This window comes from Petromyzon marinus, chromosome 66, assembly GCF_048934315.1.
Source record: "Petromyzon marinus isolate PM22_M1 ecotype Great Lakes invasive population chromosome 66, UKy_Petmar_22M1.pri1.0, whole genome shotgun sequence".
NCBI classification, from domain to species: Eukaryota; Metazoa; Chordata; class Hyperoartia; order Petromyzontiformes; family Petromyzontidae; genus Petromyzon; species Petromyzon marinus.
In genome coordinates this window covers 6,805,720-6,833,114 of record NC_133732.1, presented here as the reverse complement: position 1 = coordinate 6,833,114, position 27,395 = coordinate 6,805,720, and the positions used below count along the sequence as shown (strand labels likewise).

The following is a 27,395-nucleotide window of genomic DNA, read 5'->3' as shown; positions in this document are numbered from 1 at the left end:
ATAGCAGGAAGGTGTGTAAGGTCGGCCCAAAATTATCCTTTGTTTTTCCCTTCCCTTGTGGGTGACGCAAGTCATCTCACCTTTGCTTGAAGAGAAAAAAGGGGGGGGGGATGAATGAAAGAAGAAGAGGAAAAAATAATGAAAAGGGAAAGGAAGAAAAAAATAAATGATTAAAAGAAATAGATGAAAAGAAAGGGGGAAAAAAGTAAGAAAAATAAAAGAAAAATAGAAAGGTGCAGCCCTGCAATTGTATTATTTAGCGAATGAAAATTCCATAAGCCAAGCATTTGCTAGGTTGAGTAGGCCCTCTCTGAGTTTGTGGATTTGGTAGACTTCTAGGATGTGGTGTAAGGTTTGCTTCACCCCACAGGCACATGAGGATGGGGATGGGGGGGGGGCTTTGCTCTCATGCCCCTTCGGCGAAGTTTGGCGAGGCTTGGACCGTGAACAGTCCTGAAACTTTTACATTATGAGATCTCCTTTGCCAGTAACAAGATATAGTAATAGGGTTTTACCATTTTAGCTGGCACAAAAACTAACACCTTTATACAAGGGATCATGTTACTGGCAAAGGAGGTCTCATAATGTAAAGGCTTACCCCGAGCTCTCAATACTCTGATAGTGAGCTGTTTTTGAGTTGTACGCCTTATGGTGTCATCTGGTCCAACACCAGTGGAGACTAGGCTCTAAGAAAAGCCGTCTCGGGTGTGGACCAATCAAATTCAAGGACAGTGCCAATATCATTATCAGAGCTGTCTCTTTTTGTTTTCATTTTTGACTGCTTGTGTTGTGGTTATTGCAAACATGAATTTCCTTGTATTAAGGTGTCAGTTTTTGTGCCAGCTAAAAGGGTAAAAACCTATTACTATATATTGTTACTGGCAAAGGGGGTATCATAATGTAAAGGCTTACCCCGAGCTCTCAATACTCTGATAGTGCGCTGTTTTTGAGTTGTACGCCTTATGGTGTCATCTGGTCCAACGCCAGTGGAGACTAGGCTCTAAGAAAAGCCGTCTCGGGTGTGGACCAATCAAATTCAAGGACAGTGCATATCATTATCAGAGTTGTTTCTTTTTGTTTGCATTTTTGACTGCTTGTGTTGTGGTTATTGCAAACATGATCCCTTGTATAAAGGTGTCAGTTTTTGTGCCAGCTAAAACGGTAAACCTATTACAATAGTCCTGAAGCTGTTGAGGGTGGACCACTCCTTCTTGGGGAGGTTGAAACCAGGGGGCTGCTGTTGTGTCAAGTCACGTAGGTATAAAATAAAATAAATCACGACGTTTCGGGCGCAACACAAGCATACGTCATCAGGTGATGATGGACACACATCAGGTGATGATGGACGCTTGTGTTGCGCCCGAAACGTGATTTATTTTATACCTACGTGACTTTACCGAAAGAACCAAAGAGTATGGATTCCTGCAGTCAGGAAAGCTTCAAATCAAGAATGAGGTACCTATTTGCCAGGTCCCGTTCTTGCGTCCAGGTGAGATTTGTGTTGACATCGTGAGTGGCTCACTCCAAGTCGGCTTTCTTGAGGACAGGCGTCATCTTTGGTGGGTTGAAGATGTCCTCGTGGAGCGGCAGTTGCAGGGAGTTTGCGGACTTTGTCAATCACTTTTGGTTATTGTGGGCGTGATGTTTGCCAGGACAGGGAGCCAGGAAAGCAGGTTGGATCATAGTGCACCAGTGACCATGCACATGGTGATGTTTAGCTGTGTGCCGACTCTGTGTGTGTGTGTGTTTTGACGACCTTGACCAGACAGATTCACAGTATTCTGCTGCTGAGAATGAGAGTGCCAGTGCTTTTTTTTTAGGTATGGAGGGTGGTGGTCGCGGTGCCCCCATGTTGAGCCAACTAGTTTGGAGAGGAGGTTGTTCCTAGTTTTGACCTTGGCTGCTGTTGTTCTCAGGTGCTCCCAGAAGGGGAGTAACCTGTCCAGCGTCACCCCGAGGTATGTGGGGGGTGAGGTGGTGCTGTAGTTTGTAGTTGTTCATCTGCATGTTAAGCTCTTCATTGGCCTTTGCGTTGTAGAGGTGAACTACACTGGACACAGTTTTTGCCGAGCTTGGTTTGAGTCGCCATGTGTTGCAGTATTGTTCGAGTTTAGCTGTATCCTCGTTTAGGGTCTGATCCAGGGTGTCGAAGTTGGGAGCTTGCGTTGTCAAGCAGATGTCGTCAGGGTATATTCATTTTCTGGAGTTGGTTTCTGAGAGGTAAATTGTGTAGAGATTGAACAGAGTGGGGGCCAGCATTGAGCTTTGAGGGAGACCGTTGGATTTGTCTTTTCCATGTTCTTCATTGTCTCTCCGATGTTAACTCTGAAACGTCTCTTGCTCTGTAGTGTAGTGATGATTTTGGTTGCCCAGTCGAGAAGGGACCGTGACAGCTTCGGGAGGAGGCCAGTGTGCCAGACGGTGTCATAGACAGCCGTTAGGTCGAGGAAGACACCTGTTTTAAAGTATTTTTGGAAGCCATTTCCGATGTAAGTGGTGAGGGCCAGAACCTGTTCTGCTGTGCGGCAGCCCTTACAGAAACCTGCCTGTTCCACGTTGAGTAGAGCTTGCAGACAGATGATATCAGTAGAGCGTTGGGCAGCAAGGACTTCAATGAGACTGCGCTTGGCTGCTGACCGGCTTTCGACATTGAGTTGGAGGATTCGAAGGGCTGGTCCGACTGCAATGTGATCTTGGGGCTGTTCATTCTCGGCTTTGGGACTGTGACTCGGATTCTTTGAGGGTCTTCTCACGAAGCTTCTCTGATAATTTAGTCTGCGTGTAGGATCATTTGTTTCCCCAGGCGGACCTGGGTAAAGACGGGTGGTGTGACGTGAATGCTGATATATTGCTCCCCGCATGCAATCGCTTGCTCACGACACTGCTGGCAGAAATTCCTCCACTAGACGGAGCTTTCGAGAGAGCCACCCTGAGTAGGGAGAAATTTGTTATTATCCGACTATTCCACGCTGGGTCACAACGTCCTTCGTTAGCGGCTGGGAGCTGACTCGCTCAATTGTTTTGTTCCGACTTCCTGCACCTTCTCTGCCCGTTGACGTTTAACGAAGTCTCAAACATGGTACACGACTCGTTGCATATACCCGGTAACGAATACCAACAATAGATATGATTAAAAAAAATTGTTTTTGTATCTCACCAGATCGCTTCAATGGGCAAGGGACTGCAATGTAGTCACGCACAGTTCACCTGTGTGCCCGTCCCTTCGCAACACCAACACCAAACAAACGATATTTTAAGGAAGACTGATGAGCATCGCAAGCTGTACAATTTCCCGGGGGATTTCACAGCCGTGATGTCTCGCCCAGCAATGATATGCTGAAGAAAAAAAAAACAACGTTATTAACCCCTTACCTTGACTCTGTTTGCAATGCTGGCATATTGGAATATTTTTTTTGCTCAATCCGAGCAATAAATGCTTTGATATTTGCATTACCTTTATGCTGTCCGCCTTTTGCCATTGTTCTATGGTCTGAAACCAGGTGAGACAGAGCTATGAAGAAGGCTGGCTCTGGTGTAGGTCAATCAGTTTCAAGTACAATGTGCACATTATACCACACGCACGATGTGTGGTGAATTCAAACTTGATGATGCCTTGCAATAGTCGGTGCATATTAGGTGTTTTAACATCTTAACTCCTGTAAATTTTGACTTAAAACTTTCGTGACTACAGGAATTTATATTCTTTGGTTATTTCGATAAAGTCACAGAAAAAGAAAGTGAATAAAAATAATACAAATAAAATAAAAACAAAAAAACACTAATGTAGACTGTAGTAGCCTGGTTCTTAACCTCTGTGAGCGTACTAGCAGTCTATAATGTAGACTGTAGCCTGGTTCTCAATCTCGGTGAGTGTACTTGCAGTCTATAATATAGACTTATTCTTGGTTCTTTCGGTAATAAAAAAAAACCACGACGTTTTATTTGTTGAAAGAGGAAGGTCACCGAAGTCAACTATTTATAAAGGTTTAAAAAATGGGCGTGGCACAAGCGCAACGAAGTGGGCAGGGCATATGTGCCCTGGGGTCAGAGAGCACCAATGTGAAATACGGAATATGTAGTGCCACAAAACGTCTCGGTGTCAGAACGAAGTGGGCGGGGCATACGTGCCCTGGGGTAAGATAACAAGAAAATGACACAAATCAAGTCATGATTTGACCTGTGCTCCCTTGACAAGAAAACACAAATCAAGTCATGCCCCAAAGTGGTTGATGATATCTTTCCAATGATTGCTGAGTTTATAACTATCCTCTCGGTTGAAATTGTCTGTATCTGTATATATAGATGGCTTCATGATCGAATCTTTGTTGATAGCCAGTGGGCTTGCAAAGTACCATCGTCTTAGAGAAATCAATTTCGTGTGAGCCAGCCACATTAAAATAATGATCAGCCACTGCAGAAGTATTGATCCTACCGTGTTTAAAACCTGCCTTATGCTCACGAACACGGTCCGAGACATGTCGCTTCGTTTCCCCAATGTAACTGCTGCCGCAGATACAGCTTAGTTCAATTACAACAGCTAGTACAAAACTCTGCATGCTGCCAGTCATTAACAAGAATTAAGAATATACAAAAATCTTACCCAGGCATTATATGCAGCACTTGCACTGGCGTTCAGTTCACAATTGAATTTAATGCCTTGTGTCTAGCATATATAGCTCTACATAGGAATAAATATTCATTGAAATTGATAAAGTGGCGCATTTCATCCTTAGATCCCACCAATGCGTTCTATGTATGGGAAGTCGGAAATAAACGGAACTTGCAGGGGAAACGGCCATAACTGAGGGATAAAGGCCAGATAACGATTCTGATTGTCTTATTCGCAAATTCAAGGTATTGTTTCACAGTATGAGAGCTGCGCAGTGCTGCAGATGACTCCAGGAACAGAGCCTTGTATGTATATTGATATTCTTTCGCACAGTACGTAGCCGACAGTGCTAATCGGAGGTGCGGGGGGAGCACAACAAACTAAACACTAAAAGCAGCTCTAGCCAAATGAGTTTTCAATCGAAATGACGTAAAATTGCATTACTCCAGTGGCTTCCTAATATCAGAACATAAGCGCGTTTCAGACGGGCGCAGAAGTGCATCTGAACGCGAGTGATGCGATGACCGTCTTTGTGCAATGGCCAGCCAAAAGCCGCTGCTGCTTCAAGGATGTCCAGGGAACCGCTGATGCTCCTCGTGGGGTTCTCACGTCACAGAAGGAGTGGAAAGACGGCAGCCTGCACGTGTGTTCTCCCCGTGGTCGCGTAGATTTATCTCTGAGTCAAACTTGATTTGGCGCTTTCGTGACTGCAGGAATTACTCTTTGGTTTTTTCGGTAAAGTCACGTAGAAATAATAATAAAATTACATAAAAGCATACGACGTTTCGATTGCAACGCAAGCAATCATCATCAGGCATAGCAGAGCTAAATTTAAGAGAGAGAGGAAACACAGAACCGCAGATATATATACAGACACCTAAGTAGAGGGAGTTAACACAGAGAGAGACAACGTATGGAGCACAGAGAGACAGGGTCTCTGTGTCGAGGCCTTAGCATGTAGGGGAGACAAAGAGAGATGGAGAAGCACATCAAATCGAACAAGATTTAGTAAAATTTGGAAACAATATAATGCAGCACAGAGGGTCGGTCAAAACACAAAGCATGGTCTGGCTGATTACGTTATTTCAAAGATTGCTAAATTATAGGTTAAGAGTGATAGAGTACAGATCACAGACACATATATTGACATCTAAGCAGAGAGAGTTAGCACAGACATACACAGAGAGAGACACACACATGGGACACAGTGAAACAATGCTTCTGTGTCGAAGCCTTAAATAGAGGGAGGGGGAGGGTGTGGAGACTGAAAGAGCAAGTAGAGGCACACACACACATGCCGCCGCAGCGTGGGGAGGGGAACAAAATCAGATTAGCATGCGCACAGGGACTGTGCAGAGAGACAAGACACGTACACGTAGACACAAAGGCAGAAACACAGGTAGAGACAACACAGAGACACAAACTTAAGTTAAATGTGACATTTGAGAGAGAGACAAGACACATACACGGATACACAAACAGAGACAACGCAAAGACACAGACTTGACATCTCCCCGTAGAGGTGGTTCAAACTTGATTTGGTGCTTTCGTGACTGCAGGAATTACTCTTTGTTTTTTTCGGTAAAGTCACGTAGAAATAATAAAATTACATAAAAGCATGCGACGTTTCGATTGCAACGCAAGCAATCATCATCAGGCATAGAAGAGCTAAATTTAAGAGAGAGAGGAAACAGAACCGCAGATATATACAGACACCTAAGTAGAGGGAGTTAACACAGAGAGAGACACAACGTATGGAGCACAGAGAGATATGGTCTCTGTGTCAAGGCCTTAGCATGTAGGGGAGACAAAGAGAGATGGAGAAGCACACGTAATCAGCCAGACCATGCTTTAATTGTGTTTTGACCGACCCTCTGTGCTGCATTATATTGTTTCAAAATTTTACTAAATCTTGTTCGATTTGATGTGCTTCTCCATCTCTCTTTGTCTCCCCTACATGCTAAGGCCTCGACACAGAGACCCTATCTCTCTGTGCTCCATACGTTGTGTCTCTCTCTGTGTTAACTCCCTCTACTTAGGTGTCTGTATATATATCTGCGGTTCTGTTTCCTCTCTTAAATTTAGCTCTTCTATGCCTGATGATGATTGCTGCATTGCAATCGAAACGTCGTATGCTTTATGTAATTTTATTATTTCTTATTTCTACGTGACTTTACCGAAAAAACAAAGAGTTATATCTGAGTCCTCTGGTTTGTTTTCTCCCCACCACATTTAGAAACGTGTGCTTCGAATATTTGGCTGATTTACATTTCCACGTGATAAGCCACTTCATTGGCATCTCATTTGTGGCCAGGTCGCTTCGGAAAAACAAATAGCCCCAGTGGGCCTTACCTGGTAAAATAAAATAGTTAAATAGTTAAAATAGTTTTCACGATGTAAAAAAAAATTGGTAAAAAATTTTTCAATGCACACTTTTATTTGCACTTAAAAGGAGAAAATACACTCTTTTGACGCCATAATTAATCAAATTTTACGTGCTGAATAGTCGGTGGTTTTCTTTCGATATGTTTTAAAATTTATGCAAGCCACCCACTTTTATTGAGCACATCAAATTTATTAATTTCTGGGGTAAAAATAATGCACTTTCTGCTTTTGAGTGCAATTACAAGTGTTTGCATTGAAACATTTGTTTTTGACAATTTTTTTAAATATTTTAATTAATAACCTATTCAAATATTTCATGAACTATTTTTATTTCATCAGCTAAAGGCCCACTGAGCTATGTAGCTGATTTTCAGAAGTGACCTGGCTATCGCAAAGTATAGCTCAACGAAATGGCTTAGCATGTGGGCATTTACAGGTTGTTACGGTCTGCCGGAGAGTTTTTAATGTTTACATTTGATGGAGTCGTGATGTGGGCATTGTGAACTATTTCTATTATCTGTTATTGTTTATTATTATTGATTTATTTTACTTGTGACTTGTTGCGTTTGTTGGAGAAGCGGCATTGTTTGTTGATGTAACTCGATTTACGAGCTTCTTGGCTCACGGGGTACTTCAAAATGAACTGGACTGATAGCGAGGGTTTGGAGAGGCCTTCATCCAGCAGGGGATTGATCATGGGCGATGATAATATACGTAATTTGACACTTCTAAAGCTCCTTTCACTCGGAAATAACAAAGCGCTTTACAAAAGCAAAGCACACGCAGGCTCGCAACCAATCAAAGTCAACTTCAAAATAAATTATGAAATATGCATGTTTTTAAATCCTTTAATAAAAAGTTAGGTCTTGAGGCGCGATTTGAACAAATCGAGGTGTGGGGGAGCAGAGAGAACTTCCAGTGGATGGGAATAACCGTGACGTTGCTGCATCTTGTCGCTTGCTGGGTGAGAATGGGAGGGGGTAATGGGAAGAGGGAACGGGAGGGGTGAGTAATGGGGGTGGGGGGGGGAACGAGAGGGGCGAGGGGCCGTCCATAAATGACGTCACGCGATTTTGGTCGATTTTTGACCCCCCCCCTTCGTCACATGGCGTCACAAAAAGTCAGACCACCCTCAATTATGACGTCACAAAGCTCTGCCCCCACCCCCCCCCAAAATAAAACATGCTTCAAATCGCTTTAAACTATTGTCATTGTAGTGCGTATTTAATGTAGCGCTGCACTCTGATGGTGTAGGAGAAAACATTTATTAAAAAGTATATTTAATTAAGTAGAACGTGTTGTCTATATTTATTTAAAGTTTGATGTGACGTCAAATTTCTCAAACCTCCCCCCCCCTCGTCACACATCACACATCGTCACAAATGTCTGATATCCTCCCTCCCCCCCCCGGTGCGTGACGTCATTTATGGACGGCCCTTGAGTAATGGGGGAGGGTGGGGAACGGGAAGGGTGAGTAATGGGGGGGGGAGGGGAGGGGGTGAGTAACGAGTGGGGTGGTGGCGAGTATCGTCTTGTCGCTCCATCTTGTCGCTTGCTGGGTGGTCAACGGCAGAGGAGGGGTAATCGAGGGGGAGGTGGACAGACGGACCGCGCGCGGACGCCGCTGGGACAGGAGGGAAACGTCAGCGAGACAGAGACGCCGAGACGCAAGGAGGAGACACGGAGAGGAAGAGAAGAGAGAGAAACCTAGGACGCAAAAGAGACGCGGTAAGGAGAGAGAGAGAGGGAGAAATCGAGTGTCGTTCAACCCGCACGCCAGCGAGTAGCCACTGAGGTGTGGTGATGGGGCGTCACCCAGCAGTCGCCTGACAGGGCGGCGCTTGACAGCTGCCTTCGTGAGCAGAAGCAGCAGCAGCTGGTGCGGCAGCTACATTCAGGAGCGGTCACGCAGCCACCCTCGCTCTCGCAACTCCTCGTTCGGGCGCCGCGGTGGCTAGGAGATGTTAACTACCTCGCCTGGTATGCAGGAGGTCGTGGGTTCGGTCCCAACCCTGATACTCCCTGCTGCTGTATATTTGGACCCTGCGTCTCTCTTTCTCATCGTCATCGTCACGGTGGCTAGGAGATGTTAACTACCTCGCATGGTATGCAGGAGGTCGTGGGTTCGATCCCAACCATGACACTCCCTGCTGCTGTATATTTGGAGCCTGCGTCTCTCTTTCTCATCATCATCACGGTGGCTAGGAGATGTTAACTACCTCGCCGGGTATGGAGGAGGTCGTGGGTTCGGTCCCAACCCTGACACTCCCTGCTGCTGTATATTTGGAGCCTGCGTCTCTCTTTCTCATCATCATCACGGTGGCTAGGAGATGTTAACTACCTCGCCGGGTATGGAGGAGGTCGTGGGTTCGGTCCCAACCCTGACACTCCCTGCTGCTGTATATTTGGAGCCTGCGTCTCTTTCTCATCATCATCACGGTGGCTAGGAGATGTTACCTACCTTCGCTTGGTATGCAGGAAGTCGTGGGTTCGAGCCCAATCCTTACGCCTGCCGCTGTATATTTGGAGCCTGCGTCTCTCTTTCTCATCATCGTCACAGTGGCTAGAAGATGTTGGCTACCTCGCCTGCTATGGAGGAGGTCGTGGGTTCAATCCCAACCCAGACGATGCCTGCTGCTGTATATTTGGAGCCTGTGTCTCTCTTTCTCATCATCATCATGGTGGCTAGGAGATGTTAACTACCTCGCTTGGTATGCAGGAAGTCGTGGGTTTGAGCCCAATCCTTACGCCTGCCGCTGTATATTTGGAGTCTGTGTCTCTCTCCTCGTGATTGCTTGGATTTTTCTCCGGGTCCTCCTGTTTTTCCCTCCAGAATTATAAAAATGCGTTTAGAGTATTTGAACCTTATGGGTCCCATAAGCCCCCGTCTCTTGCATAAACTGCGTTGCGACGCTAATAAAAGTTTCAAAGTTTTGTTTCTTCTGTGCATTCGTCCTCGCTTCTGCGCTTGGACATGACATGACAACAGAATGATCCGCGCCAGGTGGGTCGTGGCATTTGTGTGCACGGTGGGACGGAATCGCTAAAGATAAATCAATTAATTACGATTTTGACTTCCGTTTATTCGGGCCCCAGGGTCCCACCATAAGGTTAATTTGGCTGCTGCCACATGATGATAAGCCACTTCACCATTTGTGATAGCCAGGTTGCTTCTGCAAAACGGCTAGATAGCTCAGTGGGCCGTATCTGGTAATATATATGTTTGCTACCACTATTGGGCTGATCGGACCACGGGATTATATAAAGTCTATTTGTGTACAGTATGTATAGAACATTGTAAGAGTTAAACGTAAGAATTGCTTTTAAAATAATGACATCTACAATGGATCTCATATCTGCAATGTTATGGGTTGCTGGGGTGTTATTTGTGTGCAAAATATTCGTGAGCCCATTTTTTTGGGATGCCACAGATAATGGATTCTGCCACTTGAGGATGATTAAATATTCGTTACATATCCTAGATTCCAGCCGGGAACGGCAGTAAATCGTGGATGAAGCGGCACAGCCATGCTGCATTTCCTTCTGCTCCTTCAGATGGCTTCGAACTTTAAATTGCCCTTCATCAAACAAGAGAGTGAAGAGGAGCCAAGCCCGGCAATGTGTCCCGGCACAACGGTGAAGCATGAAGACGTCGGTGAGTCGGCATGAAATCATCAGCTGCCTTCACGTTACTCGGATAACTCAATTGCAGCACTGATTGACACTGCAGCAAAGCACACTTAAATCCCCGGCTTGCTTCATCTGAAACATTCCACATTGTCGCCAGGACTGTGATCCCCAAGCCCCGCGTGCAAGCGGCGACATTTTAGTTGATCGCAAAAGACAACGTACATTGTTGATTTGGTCTCGGGACATTTAACTCAGGATTCTTGGTTCTTCTATTTACGTGACTTTACCAAAAGAAACAAAAATATGAATTCCTGCAGTCACGAAAGTTTTAAGTCTAAATTCAACTCAGTTTTTACCTGAGAGGCCGGTTTAGTTGCGGGTGGCTTAAACGCAAGAATTGAGCAGTGGCGATTCGCTCGGTATTTCCAAGCAATAGTGTTAGTCTCCTCGCGAACCCACCCCAATCCACCTGCTCACCCTTTGGCTCTGTCACTGCAATGATCGTAGGTGACTTAACCTCCTGTCCAATGACTTATCAATATGAGAAGTCAGAAGTTGATTTTCCACCGAGTAAAGCCCGTAGAGCTAAGAAGCTATTTTTTTAAAGGGCGACTTAACTGGCAGAAAGCATCAAAGCATTCCACAGTTATAGATTACAAAAATAAATAGCAATTACATTGTAAAATTACATTCACACTTTTTAAACTTTGGTAATTTTAAAAACAGAGTCAGTTTAAATGAGGACAGATATGGCAGAATGGAGATGCGCTGATTGTAATGGAGCAGATTTGAATTGAAACAGATTCCGACTTGTAGGTATTCAATCTTGATTTGAAGCTTTCATGACTGCAAGAATCCATACTCTTTAGTTCTTTCGGTAAAGTCACTTAGGTATGAAATAAAATAAATCATGACGTTTCGATCGCAACACAAGCGTTCGTCCTCAAGCGGAAAAAATGTAATTCAGCAGTGGAACTGCTAAACTAGCGAGAGAGCAGCTTGTAGGTATTGGATGTTTAATCGTTTAAACAAAAATCATTTTGCAACTGTTCAACTTTACGTGGCCGAACATGTGGTGTGATTCAAATCTTATGATGGTGCCCATTCCCCATTCTTGTGTGCAGCATCTTGAGAAAATTGCATTGCATTTTAACAGTTTGGAGTGTCAATTGCACCATGCGTGTGCAGGGGCAGTCGTGAAGCAAGAAAATGACTGGAGGCTGGGTGATAAGAAATGGAGGATTGTGGTGAAAACTGAAGTGGAGGAGGACGGTAAGAGTCCTGTCTCATCGGCAGGAGGAGCGAAGCAATGAGAAGATTGTGCCAAAGACACCCGCGTAGCCCCCGAAGCCTTTAAGATTAACACAGTTGATTACGTACGGTGCGAAATAAATTCTACATACAGACGGTTAATGTTGTCTTTATGTATATACGTTGATTTTTTTTCGCAACGTACGTATTCAACCGTGCTAATCGGAGCATCAGTGCGGTAAAAAAAATATGAGTAAGAAGGATCCATTGATAGAGGGGGAGCGTTTGTCAGCCACGTGGCTAGCTGCCCACTTTACCGTAGTTCCTCCTCACGCCTCTAGAGTCGTTCTCTCCCTTGGACAGCGAGGAGCGAACTCCATGCGGCGCATTATAAAACATAAATGATAATAAGAGTTTTAAGAAGAAACGTCTCTGGCTGACCAGTTTTGAGTGCCTTGTGTTTTATGCATTCAATCTCATGTTCCATCACACCACGATGCGCGTTTTATTTTCATTGATTACAGCTCTCGATCTGAAGATCGTTAAAGATGAAGGAGCCGGTGGGCCGCCAGAGGCGATGGGGGATTCCCGTGGATATTTTTACACTCCAGACCAGAACTTCATTGAGGTGGAGTTGTCGGAGGAGGACACTGGGGAGGAAGGTGAGTTGCCTTTGATTGCATCGCAGAGATTATGTCATGGTTTCCTTGCAGTCATATTCCAGATGTTCTTCGACTGGAATCTATAGCAAGAGGTGAATAAACGACCTCATGAATTTCACCCTTCGTACGGCTGATACTAACGTAGAGCAACAGCTATTTACATTGAGGTGGTTAACGAGCCAGATAATTGCATCAAGGGGGTAGCAGAACACTGTGATGATGCTTCCTTTGCATTTGTGAATCGGGCATTGACCTGTTTGACATTCCATGGTTTTTCCAAATCGGTATGACGTACCACATCATGTCAGATAACGGGATCATGGGGTGCCTTTATCCAGTGGGCCGGGGTTATTGCCATGCCCAGTTATGCCCCAGACACAGCTCCACACAACACGGGTGGTCATGGGTATTTGAATACACCGGTGTGTGTCCTAAACTCCCCGTGTCTTAATACACCGCCCAGGGAAGTACCACCAACCTCAGTGGGCCTTACCTGTCGTTGATAAAAGGTGTACACAACAGCAGCAACAATAGCAACAGCAACTACAGGAGCAACAATAGCAACTGCAACAAGAATAGCAACAACACCTTGCGATGGCGACGCTGCGACTTCTGCTGCTGTTGCCTGGCTGTTTGCGGCTGAGCCCGGTTCTCGCGGTACTCTGGATGAGCAAACCGTGTGATCTGGTCAAGCAATGCCTCTCCCTCTTCTCTGGAGAATGGGGGGGGGGGTCATACGGAAACTTGGATCGACAAACCCAATTCTATCTCCCCCAAACTTCACAGATACAGACTCGGCCCAGCATCCAATGTGCTGAAGAAGGGGGTGCTGGTCGACGACTCATCAGTTCAAACTACTCGAATTTCGCACCCCATTGTGCTATGATCTGCTGTGGAAATGCTGACCCCTACCCTGGCCATGTGCATCACTTGTTGCAATTCCTCGCACGTGGTTGTGCTACAGATCTGGGTCAATTCTTCTTCCGTCCCTAGCATCCACATGATCGCGGAAGAACGCCCTCACCGCCGCACTGCTGCTGATGTTGGGTATTGAGCCAAAACCCTGGACCATGGCTCCTCAGCTTTGGATTAGTCAACGCACGCTCCATAGTCAACAAGACAAAGACGGTCACTGCATCGCGTGCATTCAGATGTGTTTCTGTGGCCGTCTGGAACGCTCTTCCTTCCGATATTAGGAAGTCACTGGAGCAATGCACTTTTAAATCATCGTCTAGATTGAAAACTCATTTCTTTAGAACTGCTTGTTTGTGTTTAGTTTTTTGTCCTTACCCTGCACCTCCGATTAGCATGGTTGGCCACATATGGGTGCAAAAGAAGTTAAACATACGTAAATATATACTTTCAGTATTTTGGTTGACGTTACCGGTCAGTACTTGATCCAGTATTTTACTGTTCCTGCTATATCTGCCATTAATTGTCTGTTCTTCTCGTGTCAATTAATGCGACTATGCATTTGCGTTTTTAAACTGTGCAGCAGATGAAGCGAACAAGTGGGAACCCTTGTGCGAGGAGTGTGGGGAAGGCAGACGCTTCAAAGCAAAACGCGCCAGCAGCAAGACCCCTCAAGCCTGCACGCGGTGTGGGAAGACACTTGAAGGCGCCGCCGCACTTTGCACGACAGTGACTACCGATGGGAGGAAGCATGTGTGCAAGGAGTGCGGGAAGGGGTTTGCGCATCGTTCCAACTTAGAGAAGCACACGAGGACGCACACCGGCGAGAAGCCGTACGTGTGCAGCGAGTGTGGGAAGGCCTTCGCGCAACGTTCTCAATTAAACCTCCACTCGGCGACGCACACCGGCGAGAAGCCGCACGTGTGCAAGGAGTGCGGGAAGGGGTTCGCGCACCGTTCCAACTTGGAGAAACACACGAGGACACACACCGGCGAGAAGCCGTACGTGTGCGATGAGTGCGGGAAGGCCTTCGCGCAACGTTCTCAGTTAAACCTGCACTCTGCGACGCACACCGGCGAGAAGCCGCACGTGTGCAAGGAGTGCGGCCAGGGGTTTGCGCATCGGTCCAACTTGGAGAAGCACACGAGGACGCACACCGGCGAGAAGCCGTACGTGTGCGACGAGTGCGGGAAGGGATTTACACGGCGAGAGCACTTAAAGGTGCATTGTATCACGCACACTGCCGAGTGGCCGCACGTGTGCAGCGAGTGTGGCAAGGGCTTCGCACAACGCTCCCAGTTAGTCTTGCACTCCGCAACGCACGCCGGCGAGAAGCCACACGCATGCCAGGAGTGCGGGAGGGGGTTTTCACGAATCTCCTCGTTAAGGAAACATTCCCTGATGCACATTTCCGAGTGAGAGCCCCGAATCACGGTTTTGTCTCGATTCAAAGTTATGGTGAACATTAATTTAGGGAAATCCGGTTGCTATTGTCTCACCGTGTACTCTCAACTAAATGTATTCGATATGCAGCAATGCACCTTCTCTAAATGTTTGAATGAAATTGGGATCACAATTTCATTCACGTATGAATGTGTTTTGCTCTTGTGGTAGAGTCGATCATGGTTGGAATCTCGCGGCATATATAATGTTGAATAAGCTGTAATGCTGCAGGTTCAGCAGTAGTCTCCAACTTATTAGGAGTGAGCACCAATTACCAGGTCATAAGTATTACATAACATGGTTGACCAATCAGAGTCATCTCTTGACCGCACCCAGGCATCGATCAGCCTGCCATTGAATCCTTACCAGATGCAATATTCCTCTGGTACGGCCATGGAGAGCTCAAACCAATTGGTCAAAAAAATGCAATAATGTAGGAGCCCTGGCCAATGGCTGATGGTATCATGGGTCTTGACTAGGTCAATAAAGCAGAGATATTGCACACTGTCATGGATATGATCAACCTGAAAATTGGTGATCTGGGCTATGTTTATATGGACTAGCGGAGCAACAACTGGTTACAGTTTCCTCAGGGAACATAGGAGAGGCTAGTTGATGGTGTTTAAAGCATTAGTGAGGGGGGAAAAAACTCGAATCCATGGCCTGAGAGAGAAATTGGTCATTGACAATGCAGGTCAGTCTCTGTAATGCAATTGGTATCGATTGGATTAGGGGGTTGAGCTTATCGTGTGTGTAAAAAATAAATAAAGTAAATGAAAACTAAATTAAATCACGACGTTTCGGGCGCAACACAAGCGTCCTTCAGGTGTGGACAACGTCGCGAAAGCACAAACGCTTAAGTGTGTCTCAGAGATGGCTGTGACGAGGGATTATATAATCGCGGGGCATGGAGAAAGGGGCGGACCATCGTGAGTTTGGGGGCGGGGTGTCGGCTGGGAGGTAAAGTTGGGAAGCTGAGGGTGCGCTGGGAGGGAACGACTTGGGCCGAAACTGGGGCTTTGTGTAGATGGTGGAAGTAGATAAGCAAGCTAGGATTAAGCCTCATTTTGTTATGCTGCCGGGTGGGTACATTCGCAATGCGCAGGCTAACAACGTATGGAGTTTAAACTGAACTCCAGCGCACCCTCGGCTTCCCAACTTTACCTCCCAGCCCACACCCCGCCCCCACACTCACCATGGCTCTCTCCATGCCCCTATCCATGCCCCGCGACTATATAATCCCTCGTCACAGCCATCTCTGAGACACACTTAAGCGTTTGTGCTTTCGCTACATTGTCCCCACCTGAAGGACGCTTGTGTTGCGCCCGAAACGTCGTGATTTAATTTAGTTTTCATTTTTTTTACCTACGTGACTTTACTGAAAAAAACAGTATGAATCCTTGCAGTCACGAAAGCTTCAAATCTAGAATTATCGTGTGTGATTCCACATTAAATACTTCTGGAGTTATTTTAAATGGTATTGAGGGAGAGACGTTTGGATAGGTGGGAGAAGATTACTAAATGAACGGGAAGTTCGAGGTAGGATGATCGTTGCTGGGATGCTGGGGTCCAATGTGCATTTTTTTTCAGCCTGCATCGCTATCAATACACTTGTGGAAAAGTTGTAGTTGAATTAGGCATTTTTGAACACTGCTGAGCAGAAATCTGTAAGATATTTTTTCCATTTGGATTAAATTATGAATACTTTTAGTTATTTAATATTTTACCCATGTATTTATAAGACGTGGCAAATTAATGGGAAACAAATCCAAGTCTGGTCTTCCAGTTTAGCCCAGGTGTTGAGCGTATCCTCTCTCAAACCTTTGCCAAGTTCGACTGCGGGGATATTCCGGAGTTGAAGTGAATTCTTGGACATGCTCAAGGAAAACAACCAATCAGAAAACACGACAGCATGTAATCTGGTGGAGACCCAGTGAGATACCTCACTTCAATTAGTTAAGATGCCTGAGAGCTGTGCATAGGAAAAGCTTGAGAGAAGATATCCTCGACACGTGGCTTAACCCCAAGACCACAATTGGATTATGAAAAATCGATGTATTAAATAAAACATTTACAAAAAGATAAATTTGATCATAAAAAATATGTATGCATATAATTGTTTTAGTGTCCAGCCAATGAGCCATCCAGAGCAACACTTCATACCACCCAGAATATTATTTAACCAGTGTAACAGCTCAAACACCTACATGCCTTACCTCACGATAAGACAGGCTGGCCCATAGATCGCGCACGCAAACAAGAGGCCACTTCCACATCACCATTGCAAATCGGCCCAGGCATGAGGGATGGAAACCAAAAAAGATGACATCACCCGAAGTATCAGACATCCTACATTCCAAAGAAAAACAAATCAGATCCCATACATCGTGACTGGTCAGCTACACTTGTGGATTCTTGCTTTTCTATACCACAGACATTCGCTTGTCACAGAATTCCAGTCTCTTCTCTCGACTCGCACCAGCCACTTAACTCACACTCGCCATTTTTAATCAGATTTCTTACATGTGTTTCCACTCCACCGTCACTGCTCAAGACGAACTCGAGGTATTTAAACTGGTTTCTGTTAGGCTCTTGCCACCAATTTTCAATGGCAAAAGCATATCTTTTGGTTGGCCCATGTTCATTGCATGCATTTACTTTACAAAGCAGGTGCATTGTTTCCATGAGTGCTATGGCAATGTGGTTGAGAAGCATGGACACAGACGAAGAACAAAATATATCTTCACGTAATTCCAAACAATGGATGTTTGGAATTACATTAAGAGACAAGAGAGGGGAACACAGAAGATTGTGAAACAGATGCAAGGCATAGGCACCGTTATTTAGGTCTTTGTATGAAGGTGTAGTGAGCATTCTCTTAACCAACAACCAGAGCAGGTAAGGGTCCCAGCCCTTTTTCCATCACACCCAGCTCCCTCCTTCATCCACAGCTCTCTCTCCACAGCTCTCTCCTCACCAACAGCCGGAGACAGGTAAGGGTCCCAATCCTTCCTACATCACAGCTCTCTCCCCTTCACAGCTCCCTCCATCCACAGCTCTTTCCTCCCCAACACCCGGAGACAGGTAAGGGTCCCAACCTTTTCTCCACACGCAGCGCCCTCCTTCATCCATAGCTTTTTTCCTTATTACTCCTGCCAACGTGTTCCCTCTTATCTCCACGGCCCCCTCTCCCGTCGTTTGCTCCCTCTCCTGTAATCGCTGTCAGCTACCAATCCCCTTCATTCTCTTCCCTCCCATCGCCCCTCCACTCCTTCCCTTCCTTACCCTCTCTTTGATCCTTAAGTGGGTGCCGCGGTGGCTAGGAGATGTTAACTACCTCGTCTGGTATACGGGAGGTCGTGGGTTCGATCCAGACCCTGACACTGCCTACTGCTGTATATTTGCAGTCTGCGTCTCATCATCACGGTGGCTAGGAAATGTTAACTACCTCGCCTGGTGTACAGGTCGTCGTGGGTTCGATCCCAACCCTGACGCCTGTTGTATATTTTGAGTTGGCATGTTATTTCCGTGATCGCGTGGATTTTTTTTAGTCCTCCGGTTTTTCCCCTCCAAATTTTGACGGCATCGCACGTTTCGAGTATTTGTCGGCTACTATAAATGCCCACAATGATATGTAGTGGTTGAACCTTACACGAACAACTTTTGTCTTTCTTCAACCACTTCTTTATTTTCATCTTTTAACACGTTCTCCACACTCCACCGTATCCTGGACACCACGGCTTGCTCGCCGTGCTTCGCCCGTCTCGCTCACCACCTTGGTTCCCAGTATCACGTCGCTTTGCTCCGCACACACACGTCAACTCTATTTCTACCCTCTCTCCACTGCTGGCTATGCTCAGCTATACAGCGTCGTCGCACACAGCGAAACCCAATATCACTTCTCTGTCTCTGCACACCTCGTCTTCAGCTCCGCTAACTCTACACACAGTCCACTGCTAACTGCTTCGTCTTCTTCAGCTCCGCTAACTCTACGCTCACTCCACTGCTAACTGCTTCATCTTCTTCAGCTCCGCTAACTCTACGCTCACTCCACTGCTAACTGTTCCGTCTTCTTCAGCTCCGCTAACTCTACGCTCACTCCACTGCTAACTGTTCCGTCTTCTTCAGCTCCGCTAACTCTACACACAGTCCACTGCTAACTGCTTCGTCTTCTTCAGCTCCGCTAACTCTACGCTCACTCCACTGCTAACTGTTCCGTCTTCTTCAGCTCCGCTAACTCTACACACAGTCCTGGCTTCCAACTCCGGACCCCAACTCTCCTCAGCTCCCACTCCCAATTCTCTTCAGTTCCGACTCCCAAACTCTCTGTCTCCTCCCAATGTATCCCCCTTCACATTATTGCTAATTAATTGGCCCGCGTGCGTGCCTCCGCACACAACGCGTCATCCACCACCTGCCTCGTCTCAGACATCCCGGCGCCTCTCCGGCCCCGGCAACAGTCCCAGCCAATCACCGCCGTTGCTTCTCGTCTACCTTAATTGGCCCAACCGATGACGTCACCTTTCAGCTTCTGCACGTGGTGCCTGGCCTAAGGCGACCCACGCTGTTTACGCCTTCCATAGGCTAACCCCCAAATAACCCCACACTGTCCGTGTGATCAATACAATCGCGCAGTTTCCCCAGCACACCTTCCTAACTCCACTACAGATATATCGGCCACTTCGTTGAGCTGTAATTTGTGATAGGTCGTTCCTGAAAAAGAGCTTCATTGCTATGGAGGAAAATACTTTAGTTTCACAGTTTAAAAATAGTTTAGCAAATACCTTCGATCGCCGTTAAGGCCGTCCATAAATGACGTCACGCGATTTTGGACGATTTTTTACCCCCCCCCCCCTAGTCACACGGCGTCACAAAACGTCAGACCCCCCCCCCTTCAAATATGACGTCACAAATCTCTGCCCCCCCCCCCCAAAAAAATAAAACATGCTTCAAATAACTTTAAACTATTGTCATTGTAGTGCGTATTTAATGCGGCGCTGCACTCTGATGTTGTAGGAGAAAACATTGATTAAAAAGTCAATTTAATTAAGTAGAACTTGTTGTCAATATTTAATTTAAGTGGCACATTTTGATGTGACGTCACATTTCTCAAACCTCCCCCTCCTCGTCACACATCGTCACAAATGTCTGACCCCCCCCAACCCCCTAGGTGCGTGACGTCATTTATGGACGGCCCCTTACTCATTCTTCAATACTCCTAGCACGCCCCGACCACCTAGATAATTATATTACTCCGTGTCACCGTTTTGCAAGCTATGTCATCGAACGCCTCGGAAGTAAAGGCGCTCTCCCTCTGTATAAATACGCAATTAGATTCGCTAAAACCTGGACGAGGAACACAAAACTTGCTGGGTGTTGTGGCTGCATCTTGTCTCTCTCCGACCCCTCCCCCGTTTCGATGGGATTTAAGAGATTGGCAGCCACCGCCGCCGCTACTTCAGCGTCTTGTTCCGCATCTCTCCGTCTTGTCCCGCATCTCGTCGCTTTGCTGCGTGGTCGCTGCTGCTGCTGCGTTGGAGAGACCCGCAGGTTGGTGGTGAAATTCACTCAAGACGCGAGGTGAATTCACACTCACACCGCCATTCACTCTGTCTGTGTCTCTCGCACCGTGTTCACTGTTGTCACGAGGGGTGAATTCACACTCACACCGCCATTCACTCTCTGTGTCTCTCTCGCACCGTGTTCACTGTTGTCACGAGGGGTGAATTCACACTCACACCGCCATTCACTCTGTCTGTGTCTCGCACCGTGTTCACTGTTGTCACGAGGGGTGAATTCACACTCACACCGCCATTCACTCTCTGTGTCTCTCTCGCACCGTGTTCACTGCTGTCACGAGTGGTGAATTCACACTCACACCGCCATTCACTCTCTCTGTGTCTCGTACCGTGTTCACTGATGTCACGAGTGGTGAATTCACACTCACACCGTCACTCACTCTCTCTGTGTATCTCGCACCGTGTCCACTGTTGTCACGAGTGGTGAATTCACACTCACACCGCCATTCACTCTGTGTCTCTCTCGTACCGTGTTCACTGCTATCACGAGGTGAATTCACACTCACACTGCCATTCACTCTCTGTGTCTCTCACACAGTGTTCACTGCTATCACGAGAGGCGAATTCACACTCACACCGCCATTCACTCTCTCTGTGTCCCTCTCGCACCCTGTTCAGTTGTCAAGAGGCGAATTCACATTCACACTGCGATTCACTCTCTTGCACCGTGCTCACTGCTGTTACACAAGAGGTGAATCCACATTCACATTGCCTCTTAATTCTCTGCTAAATGACACCTAGCTTATTCATATTCACCTAGCTTGTTCTGAGATCGGAATCAGAATCTGTATTTATAGTGGAGGAATCCGATGAGCTATAAAGCTCTTTTTCCCACAGACGTCCAGTAAGGTTTCACAGACGGCTAGTCGATAAAAAGTTGGCCAGGTTCGGTACTATCCACGCCGGCTTTAATAGGCTAATAATATGAGCTCGCAAACAACGATTTGCCCCAGGCTATTTAGGATACGCACGGGGATCTTTTACCTCGGCGTTATGCGTTAAGCATCCACTTGGGTGTCTGCATATTCCTTGTTTTTTTGTGTTTTTCTCCACAGCAGGATGGCTTCTCGGATTGAGATGACGTCCATCAAACAAGAGAATGAGGACAACGCGAGCCACGCGGCCTGTCCGGACGTGGCGGCGGTGAAACGCGAGGATGCCGGTGAGACCGATCGGGGAGTCGGTTGGCAGCGTCCCCTCCGTAACTCTCTGACGCCTGCTTTCCACGAACTATTTAAAAACGTATTCGTATTTTTTTTATTGTACCAAGTGCCAAGGCGCCCCACTGGGGGGCTGCTTTGTCGCTTTTTTTTTTCAGAAGCGACATTGGCCATCACGAATGATAGCTCAACGAAGTGGGGTTTTTCATCATCGTCGTCATCATGTGGACATTGGAACCTTATTGCGGTACCCCGGGGTACCAAATAATAAAAAAATGGCCGAGGCAATTAAATATTTTATTTCTGGGACACTTTTTTTTTCAGGGGTGTACTTAACTCTGCAACTGGGATAGCAATCCGAAATCAGTGCTACTCCGCGATGTTGAAATGCTAATCAACTTTGAATAGTGCATCGTGCACAGCTCGTCGAGATGAGTCGATTGACGCATCGCCGACCATCAAAAGACTAAAAATTACTGCATCATGGACATTATGCGAGAGCCCGGGGTACGATGGTACCCCGGGATACCGCCATAAGGTTCAGTTATAGTAGCAGTAAAAAAATCGGAAATGCGTGAATGTTGATTCTACATGTGGAGGGGAAAAATCCACGCGACCATGGGGAGTGAGAGAGAGAGAGACGCGAAAACTTCAAATATACAGCAGCAGATGTCAGGGTCGGGATCGAACCCACGACCTCCTGCATACCAAGCGAGGTAGTTAACATCTCGCCACCGTGATGATGATGAGAGAGAGAGACACGAAAACTCCAAATCTACAGCAGCAGGCATCGTCAGGGTCGGCATCGAACCCACGACCTTTTGCACACCAGGCGAGGAAGTTAACGTCTCCTAGCCACCGTGGCACTCAATGACTGGGAACCAATGGTTGGCAGTCTAGGGGCAGCCCAGTTCAACAAAGACTTAAGGTTCTGGTTCTCAGGACCTTATTCCGTGTTTAGCCCCCTCAGTTAATTGCCGAACACTTCATAGTCAGAGTGGATGGCTTGTTTAGGTTGGTTTTTTGTATTGCTATCCTGGATCTTTATTATAATTTTTTAACATACCAGGTAAGGCCCACAAAATATACATCCAGGTTAGTAATAAAAGACAACCAAAAACAAGCGATCGATATTATTCAACTCTCCCACCAAGAGAGCATTGGTCTTTACCAATGTGGCAGTTCAAATCCACTGCTGTAAATAAATAACTGCTGATTAGTTCAGCATCTGAATATTTATTTATACTGGAGGAATCCAATGAGCTTTCAAGCTCTTTTGTTTACAGATATCCAGTAGGGGGCACGGGGTAAGAACGTTACAACAAACAGTGCAAAAACACGACATGAGTGCAAAGTACAAGAAAAGTAAACAAATCACCTAAACTTCATACAAATACAATATTAAACCATCCCCATCCTACCAGGCAAAGCCCCACTGAATTTAACACCCTAGACTACATTGTGTAAAAGCTTGGAGGCTGAACTCCTTGTGTGCCCTGTTCTTATAGCTGCGAGACAACCACATAGTAAACGATTGTGCTTCTTTTCTCTCTCTAAACTGCAGCTCAGGATTTGAGGATTGTTAAACCCGAGCGAGAGCGAGGCGGCGAGAAGCCAGAGCAGATGGGCGCCTCCCGTGGACTTGTGGACGACGCTCGTGACCGGAACGTTGTCAACGTCGAGTTATCAGAGGAGGAGGAAGACATTGGTGAAAGTGAGTTCCCTTTGATCTCAACTTCTCCTTCTGTAAGACGGTCAACCAAATTTATTTAAAATTTAAATCTAATATCACCTCCACTCAAGGGGGAATCAAAACATTGTACACTAATTTTTTTTTAGCAAAGACAATAAAATAATGGTCAAGTGAAAGCCATGAGAAAAGTGAGTCTTGCACTCCCTCATAAAAAACACTGAGGCTCGTAGCGTGCCGGATCACCACCAGCAAGGCATTCCAGATTCTTGGGCCAACACTTGAGAAGGCCTGACCCCCCCAGCATTGAGCGCAAGAGCCTAGACTGGGAGAGTAGTAGCAGGTCCTGCTCTGAAGAGCATAGTTTAAAAACCCCAGACGTATGACAGATCAGCCGGGGCTGTAGTTACATTGGTCCAAGACCATGCAGAGCTTTTTAGACCAGAATGGCTAACTTATACTGAATGTGAATGCATTCAGGCCGCTGCATTTTGCCCTAATTGAAGCCGCGTCAACAAGACACGCGGGAGGCCCATATGAAGGGCATTACCGTAATCAAGGCGAGTCGATACGAATGCACGAGGCAACGACTCAAGGTCACGATCTGACGGGAAAGGGCGCAAACCGTGGAGTTTGCGGAGATGAAAGAAAGCAGACTTGACCACAGCCGCCACCTGCGCTCGCATATTTAGGCTGCGGTCAAATAGAACCCCTAGGGTTTGCATACCTTGGGCAAGGCATTAAGCTGAACTGAACCCTGTTAAAAAGCGGAAGTTCGATCTCGCACTGATAATGCTGAGGCGTTATGATGTCACACCCTATGTGATGTCATAATACCTCCTGTACACGTGATGCTATGGCATGAAGACATCAGGTGACACCTGATCTCACCTGGAATGCCAGTAATATCCAAGTTTTATTTTGCGGCCGATCGGATAAATAAAGTTGAAGAGCCCTGCCCTACTGTATGGGACAAAGTATGTGGATGATGTTGATTTAACAATGCTGAAACCATGCCACAAATGACTTATTTTTCATATACATTGAGCCTATGTGTTTTTTCTCTTTCTTTCCATTTTGGAAAACCACGGGCAATGAAGGACGTGCAAAGGGACTGCTTTGCGAAGAGTGCAACGAGGACTTTGGTGGACGATTCGGAGCACGGCTGGATAGAGAGAAAAGCACCGGCCAGCAGACCACGTCAGGCTGCATGCGGTGTGGGAGGAAGCCTAAAGGCTCTGCACCGTCCGTGAATCGGAAGGAATGTACTGTAAAGAAGCTGTGCCTGAGGGTAAGGCTTAAGAAGATTTCTGTACCAGCGGATACAATGGGAGGGCATAGAGTGCCGAAGGTGGCGGGCGAGAAGCCACACAAGTGCATGGAGTGCGCGAAGACGTTCTCCAAGCGGTCCAATTTAGAGATACACTGTAGGACGCACACGGGCGAAAGGCCGCACGTGTGCGAGGAGTGCGGCAAGGGGTTCACGCAGCGCTCCAACCTGGACACTCACTCCCGGACGCACACGGGCGAGAAGCCGCACGCGTGCGGCGAGTGCGGGAAACGATTCACACGTCACTCCAATTTGGAGATACACTGCAGGACGCACACCGGCGAGAGGCCGCACGTGTGCCCGGAGTGCGGGAAGGGGTTTACGGCTCACGGTGATTTAAATAAGCATTCTCGAACGCACACGGGCGAGAAGCCGTTTGTGTGCGAGGAGTGCGGGAAGAAGTTCTCGAAGCGTTACAACTTAGAGGCCCACTATAGACTGCACAGTGGGGAGAAGCCGCACATCTGCAAGGAGTGCGGGGAGAGGTTTTCAAAGCGCTCCACATTGGAGAAACACTCGAGGACGCACACAGGCGAGAGGCCGTACATGTGCGAGGAGTGCGGCAAGAGGTTCACGCAGCGCTACAATTTAGAGATGCACTCCAGGACGCACACGGGCGAGAAGCCACACCTGTGCAACGAGTGCGGTAAGGGGTTCTCGCAGCGCTCTACTTTAAAGAAACATTCTATAACGCACACGGGCGAGAGGCCGCATATGTGCCAAAGGTGCGGCAAGGGTTTTACGACGCGCACTTACTTAAATAAGCATTCTGGAACGCATGCAAGTGAGACACTAACATCTTGAAAGGAGTGTTGGTAGGAAATAAAATCGCACGTTGCAATTTAAATGTTTCCTGTGGACACCATAGTGGTATGAAGCTATATGGTCACTTGTATAAAAACAAAAACCCACGCATTTAAATAGTTAAAAATAGTTTATAAATGCATGGATCAGAATCTTAAGAATCAATTCAATACCTGAAATAGTTTTACGGCTAATGTACTATATCTCCGACGAGCACGGTTAGCTACGTACGGTGGGAAAGAAGTTCAACATGAATGCGTACGTATCTGGTCAATGGATGTTTGTTCTTAATTGATAGCTGCATATGACCAAATCGCCTGGCACCTCGCATCTGCCCAATCACCAGATGTTAGAAACTAAGCGAGTTTGAGCCTTGTTAGTGCTTTGATGGGTGACCACAGTGCGCATGCAGGTCTCTGTTGGGCTGTTGGGACACGTGGTGGGCAGCAGAGATCCATTCATTCATTCACCCCGCGTAGTCAGCGAAGGATCCGTTGTGCAACGTGCGACATCTTGCGACAGCATTCGCACGAACTGCTCTTGGCCGCCATACGCCAGCGTCTGGAGTGATTTGTTTGATCCTCGAATCGCGGGGGGCGACGCCGTTCCTTTGAGGGTCGCGGTCCGCTCCGAGCGTCGACCGCCAACTGAAGTGAGAGGGCAATTTGCTGCAGGAGTTTGCGCGTCGGGGGGGGGGAAACGTGACCAAGCAAAGTGACACAACAGCCGTCCCCCTCTCCAACTGAGCTCTCCATCGCTCAGGAGACCGGTCCAGTCACAGATGCTAATGGTGACGTTTCTGCCAGAATCGAAGCCCCCACCTATCGGATGCCAAGAAGGGTGTCTTTGGCATTGCAGTGTGGAAGGGAGGACGACTAGCAGCCCGATACCAAATGGGCTTGAAACGATGTCCAGGTCCCTCCGCACCGGAGTACAACACTGACTAATCACAGCCACTGGTAGACTCTCAAATTGGTGCAGCAGATAGCAGTCACTGAAATCCATCACTCTGTAAATGATGAGAAAAAAACACCACAAAAGGCAAATGTGTGGAAGCTGGAAAAATACATATAAGTGACAATCAGGAAGGGACAATTTCCGTCATGCCCAGCAATGTTGTTATTTGATCTCCACATTGAAAGAACAAAGCTCTCGGCTTTATCCGGGACCACCAGCTCTAATGAGTTGAATGTGCGGACGCATTATCTTTTAGACCACAAACTGCAGCGTTGACACACACCAACTGATGGAATGGTCACATTTTTAACTACTGTCCATCTGTTATTTGAATGGTCCGATTTGTATGTATGTATTTGAATTGGTGCATTATTTTAAAATCTAAAAATCACACGATATCTACATCTGCCAACGTAACTTAGCATTTGTGTACTCAAGACCTGTTTTGTGAATTGCAGAATTTCAAATAAATACAATACCTCGTAAAAAATATATATTTCCGTCACTGGGTGGGGGATGGTAACCTTCACGCGGTGCACCTGTTAAGATGCTCATCGCATAACTCATAGTATCATTTTGGCCTTGGAAATCGTTTATAAACTTTCAAATACCGACATACAAACGTCCGCACTTTATATCGAACCGATATGGATTTTTTTTAACTGTCCGATTTGTGAACATCGCTCGTATCTGCTAACCGAACCTCGGAACTATTTTGTTCGGTGGAGCGATACTCCACGAGATGTAATGACTCCCAGCGTCCTGATGGGAATGTGTTTGTGTGCTCACCCTCACGCGTGTGGAGTCTTATCGTAGTGTGTGTTGGCCCAAGCAGCTTCTGTTTGGCTGGATAGATGGGGGTAAACAGGCACAGCACGAGCTAGAGAATGGAGATGAACTGATGTGCTACAGAAGGATGTGGAGCTGATTAGACTTGCTGATGACTTACCAGCACTGTTTAAGATCGGCCTCTGTGGAGGAGG

The 27,395-nt window shown here is 46.7% G+C and overlaps 1 protein-coding gene across 2 annotated transcripts; it reads left to right on the top strand.

Annotated features, from left to right (window-relative positions):
- Positions 1-8,535: 8,535 nt before the first annotated feature.
- LOC116956626 (uncharacterized) lies at positions 8,536-26,902 on the top strand. Of its 2 annotated transcripts, XM_032978389.2 has the most exons (6): positions 8,536-8,722; positions 10,477-10,649; positions 11,813-11,896; positions 12,400-12,537; positions 14,033-14,857; positions 24,677-26,902. In XM_032978389.2, exons 2-6 carry the CDS (start codon positions 10,523-10,525, stop codon positions 25,453-25,455), a joined length of 1,953 nt encoding a protein of 650 aa, XP_032834280.2. In that variant the 5' UTR covers positions 8,536-8,722; positions 10,477-10,522; the 3' UTR covers positions 25,456-26,902. The 2 variants fall into 2 exon arrangements, with proteins under 2 accessions (XP_032834280.2, XP_032834279.2); XM_032978388.2 differs by lacking the exon at positions 24,677-26,902 and having other exon boundaries at positions 10,550-10,649; positions 14,033-16,978.
- The last annotated feature ends 493 nt before the right edge of the window (positions 26,903-27,395 follow it).

Excerpts from the sequence above, each read along its gene's own strand:
- LOC116956626 (XM_032978389.2), top strand. The coding sequence starts at position 10,523 with ATGCTGCATTTCCTTCTGCTCCTTCAGATGGCTTCGAACTTTAAATTG. Across the intron at positions 10,650-11,812 it reads GGTGAAGCATGAAGACGTCG|GGGCAGTCGTGAAGCAAGAA; the intron begins GTGAGTCGGCAT and ends ATGCGTGTGCAG. Across the intron at positions 14,858-24,676 it reads GAAACATTCCCTGATGCACA|CGGGCGAGAAGCCACACAAG; the intron begins TTTCCGAGTGAG and ends TGCCGAAGGTGG.